This window comes from Lucilia cuprina, chromosome 6 (genome assembly GCF_022045245.1).
Source record: "Lucilia cuprina isolate Lc7/37 chromosome 6, ASM2204524v1, whole genome shotgun sequence".
In the NCBI taxonomy this organism is placed as follows: Eukaryota; Metazoa; Arthropoda; class Insecta; order Diptera; family Calliphoridae; genus Lucilia; species Lucilia cuprina.
Window position 1 is genome coordinate 47,549,454 of NC_060954.1, and position 2,899 is coordinate 47,552,352.

The 2,899-nt window shown below is 36.7% G+C and overlaps 1 protein-coding gene across 1 annotated transcript in view; it reads left to right on the forward strand.

Annotated features, from left to right (window-relative positions):
• Positions 1–465: 465 nt before the first annotated feature.
• The window catches only part of LOC124420638, a 2,546-nt gene continuing 112 nt past the window's right edge, over positions 466–2,899 (forward strand). Inside the window, exons 1-3 of the mRNA XM_046954140.1 lie at positions 466–1,854; positions 1,910–2,535; positions 2,602–2,761. Coding sequence (XP_046810096.1) covers positions 646–1,854; positions 1,910–2,535; positions 2,602–2,761 — 1,995 coding nt within the window. The 5' untranslated portion in view covers positions 466–645. The remainder of the gene's footprint in view (positions 1,855–1,909; positions 2,536–2,601; positions 2,762–2,899) is intronic.

Consider the following 2,899-nt stretch of genomic DNA (forward strand, 5'->3'; position numbering starts at 1 on the left):
TCAGTTCTAGTTCAGTTCTAGTTCAGTTCTAGTTCAGTTCTAATTCAGTTCTAGTTCAGTTCTAGTTCAGTTCTAGTTCAGTTCTAGTTCAGTTCTAGTTCAGTTGTAATTCAGTTCATGTTCAGTTCAAGTTCAGTTCTAGTTCAGTTCTAGTTCAGTTCTAGTTCAGTTATAGTTCAGTTCTAGTTCAGTTCTAGTTCAGTTCTAGTTCAGTTCTAGTTCAGTTCTAGTTCAGTTCTAGTTCAGTTCTTGTTCAGTTCTAGTTTAGTTCTAGTTTAGTTCTAGTTCAGTTCTAGTTCAGTTTTAGTTCAGTTCTAGTTCAGTTCTAGTTCAGTTGTAGTTTAGTTATACTTCAGTTCAAGTTCAGTTCTACTTCAGTTCTAGCTCTAGTTTTGGATTAGTTTTTAATTGGAAAGTATCAAGTCTCTGGGTTTCAACTATTTTTTTAATTTTTGTCAGCTTATCAAATTTTCTTATCTATTCCTATCTATTAGTTTGGCTGCAGTTTCCACTTTATATTTTGTCGAACATAATAAGAAACAACAAAGTCTAAAATATCTAGATAGCATACAGCTCTTAAATAATGGTCACCTATATGGCCATGAAGGTTTAACGTTAACGGAACAGGAACACAATTTCATCAATATGTTAAAATCGGCCAGAAATCATACTCATTGGCCGTCATTTGCATATCAATCTCCCATTGCTGTAGGCGGAGGAGCGCTGGGAGCAGGTGTGACAAGATCTCAAAGCCGAAATCAAACCGAATATCAACGAGCAGACTATAGATATTTGGGTACACCGGAAGATATAACTAATCCCTCTTCGGCTCAACAATTAAGAAATGATGAAATAACAGTAGTCATGGAAAAACCTTCGGTTAGTCATGAACTTTTGCAAGTCTACAATGAGCCTCAGAGGGCCACTGCTGCACCTACGTTGGCGCGAAATAATAAGACTTCGATAAGTAAGCATAAAAACAAATGGCCACAACCGCAAATAGTTTTAAGAGTAATGCAATCAGCTACGCATCGTAACGCTTTACCATCGACCCGTTCACTTAACTTAAATGGACAAGCAAATGAAGAGACGCCGCAGAATGTTTCACACAATGCAAGCGAAACTTCAACCGAGAAAATTGCCGATGTTCAACAAGATTTCGAAAATAATTCAATTGACACTGACTCACACCAACAACAACAAGTCAACAATCGTGTAAAGTTAGCCCCGGCCAAAATACGTACACCAGCAGCCAAGGTTCCCACTCATAGTGAAATACAAAAGTTAAATGTAGACCTACCCATAGTCAGCACATCGAGCAGTAATATTATAGATGAAACGGGACTTGTCATAGAAAATTCCGCCACCCAATCGAATCTTTTACGACACACCAATCCCAAGGGAGGTGAGCTGATTATTTACAAAACTGTCTCACCGCCTACAGCCACTACTAGCACCACAAGTAGTCGCAGCATTACGAATAAAGTCAATACTGATGCTCCTCATACAAATAACTCGCTGGAGAATCAGTCTATAACAAATAAAAGTCGCAATTTTGTGGATCGTACTACCGATAATTCGGATCTATTGCAACAGCTTTCCAATGATAACAATGAATCGATCTATAGTGCCACCGATATAATTGGCAATCCGGAGAATTTTATTTTAGGTTTAGATGATCGTCAATCGCTTTTGGGACGTCGTACTTCATCACCATCGTCAGCTGGGAGTACGGGTCATCAGCAAGAGATTGCAAATGTATGGGTACAAAATTCAATAGCTTATGTCAATACCTTTGGCGAACCCGAACAATGTAATAGCAAAACAAAACGTGAGGATATATCTAACTGTCAGGTAGGTATCAAAACTTACAAAGTAGTACAAATTTTCATTCATTATTTACTTTTAGTCCGTTTGTTTCGAAGAAAACAATCAACTCTTGGCCCCAAATCAATCAAATTTAAACTTAAGACCTTCGGAAGCCAAAAAGATTAAACCGTCTCTACAGCAAGAGGAAATCGATAATGAAAATCACAGTGAATCTGAAGATAATGATGCAATAATAAATGATACCGACGATGACTTACAGTCGACCTACAACGGTAATGTTAAAAATAAAGAAACTCTTGATGGCTCCACATTAACGGCCTCATTGCCGCAAGGAAGAACAACACATAATAAACAAACTCCCTTAAAACAACTAGCTACTGAGGGAGAACGTCCGGATGATGCTGAAAATTTAGATGTTCTATTGGAGCATACCTTCTCCGATGAAACTGTTGATGAGGAAACGAAAAAAATTAAAAAGGATAAAATCGAGGTTGGCGTAGTGCAACCTAAATTGTCTGTAGATCCAGATCTACCACCTGATGAAACAGATTGTTGGAAAATACGCAGTTGTATATGGGCGGAACGTTTAAATAATACTTTTGCCACAGATGATTTTTGTCCTAAATTGGGTAAATCTGTGAATAAGACATTTGTCATACCGCTATCACGTTTCTTTAAGGAACAAAGTATTGAATTACATTTAACGTTAGTATTGATCTTTCAATATATTTCTTTTGGAGTCATTAATGATTTTTGATTTATTCTTTATAGATCTTCTTTACCTTTACAATGGGTCCTCTGCAATTTACATGAACATTCACAACATGTTTTACAACGTAGACGTAACACCTCATTACTTCTACTTAATGTCCCTAGTCGGGGCTATTTTGTTAAAGATTTAATATTACGTGCCACCAATGATCCAGAAAAGGTGAGTTTTTATTTTACTTACAAATCATACTAGTCTAGTCTATAGTCTAGTCTATAGTTTATTCTATAGTCTAGTCTATAGTCTAGTCTATAGTCTAGTCTATAGTCTAGTCTATAGTCTAGTCTATAGTCTAGTCTA